Genomic DNA, 921 nt, shown 5'->3' with positions numbered 1-921 from the left:
ATGATATCTCCACGCTCCATCTCTTTTTTAGTCTCGGCAGTCTTGGGACTGGTCTTGGCAATCCCTTCTAACACTTGTATTGTGATGGGTAATCTGGACATCATCAGAAAGAAAGGGAAGTTGAGTCCCTCCGATGTGATCTTTCTGGGGAAGGGAATTGTGAATATTCTCCTCCAGTGTGTGATGAGTCTACAGGCAATACTCTACGTCTTTTCTCCATTCTTAAACATTAAACAAGCAGGAATGTTTGTGAGCATATCAACTCACTGCCTAGTCTATTACAGCTTCTGGTTGACCTTCTGGCTCTCGGCTCATTACTGTACCAGCATCACCAATCTCAGCTATGGGTTCTTCATCTGGATAAAGAGAATTCTGTCCAATTTCCTGAGTCACCTTCTATTCCTGACAGCACTTGGGGTGTTCATTATGAGTGTCCCGGGCATCTTGGCTTTGAATGCAGAAAGTCACCTCCAGTCTTCTGAGAACAGCACAGGAATCTCTGGTACCAAGTTCTGTTTCAGTCTTTCCTATTTGGTGCCTGTGACCATCTTAGGCATCATTCTTCCATTCTGCCTTAGTCTTCTGTGTCTGGTCCTCACTTCCTCCTTTCTGCTCAGACACGTCTGGAGGGTGAAGAATAACGACTCGGGATCAACACGTCCAACTCTTCAGGCTCATGTCACGGCCCTGAGGACAATCTTCTTCTTACTTCTGATTTTCTCAATCTTCTGCATGTCTCAGGTTCTTCTCTTTCTTGAAAAATCTACACAGCTCACAGAGTTATTACCTGCCGTCAGTTGGAACTTACAATTATTATCTCCATCGGTGGAGGCCGCCATCATCTTCCAGGCCAGCAACAAGCTGAGAAGGATCATTCTGAGAAGATTCTGGACCAGAAGCCGAAGGAACACAGAGACTTAA

At 45.3% G+C, this 921-nt stretch overlaps 1 protein-coding gene across 1 annotated transcript; it reads left to right on the top strand.

The window, feature by feature from the left end:
- On the top strand, window positions 1-921 carry LOC120942763 (taste receptor type 2 member 8-like). Its single transcript, XM_040355689.1, has one exon. The coding sequence runs from the start codon at window positions 1-3 to the stop codon at window positions 919-921; it is 921 nt and encodes a 306-aa protein (XP_040211623.1).

The sequence above is a fragment of the Rana temporaria genome, chromosome 6 (genome assembly GCF_905171775.1).
Source record: "Rana temporaria chromosome 6, aRanTem1.1, whole genome shotgun sequence".
NCBI lineage: Eukaryota > Metazoa > Chordata > Amphibia > Anura > Ranidae > Rana > Rana temporaria.
This window is presented reverse-complemented; position numbering and strand designations above follow the sequence as displayed.

Excerpts from the sequence above, each read along its gene's own strand:
- LOC120942763 (XM_040355689.1), top strand. The coding sequence starts at position 1 with ATGATATCTCCACGCTCCATCTCTTTTTTAGTCTCGGCAGTCTTGGGA.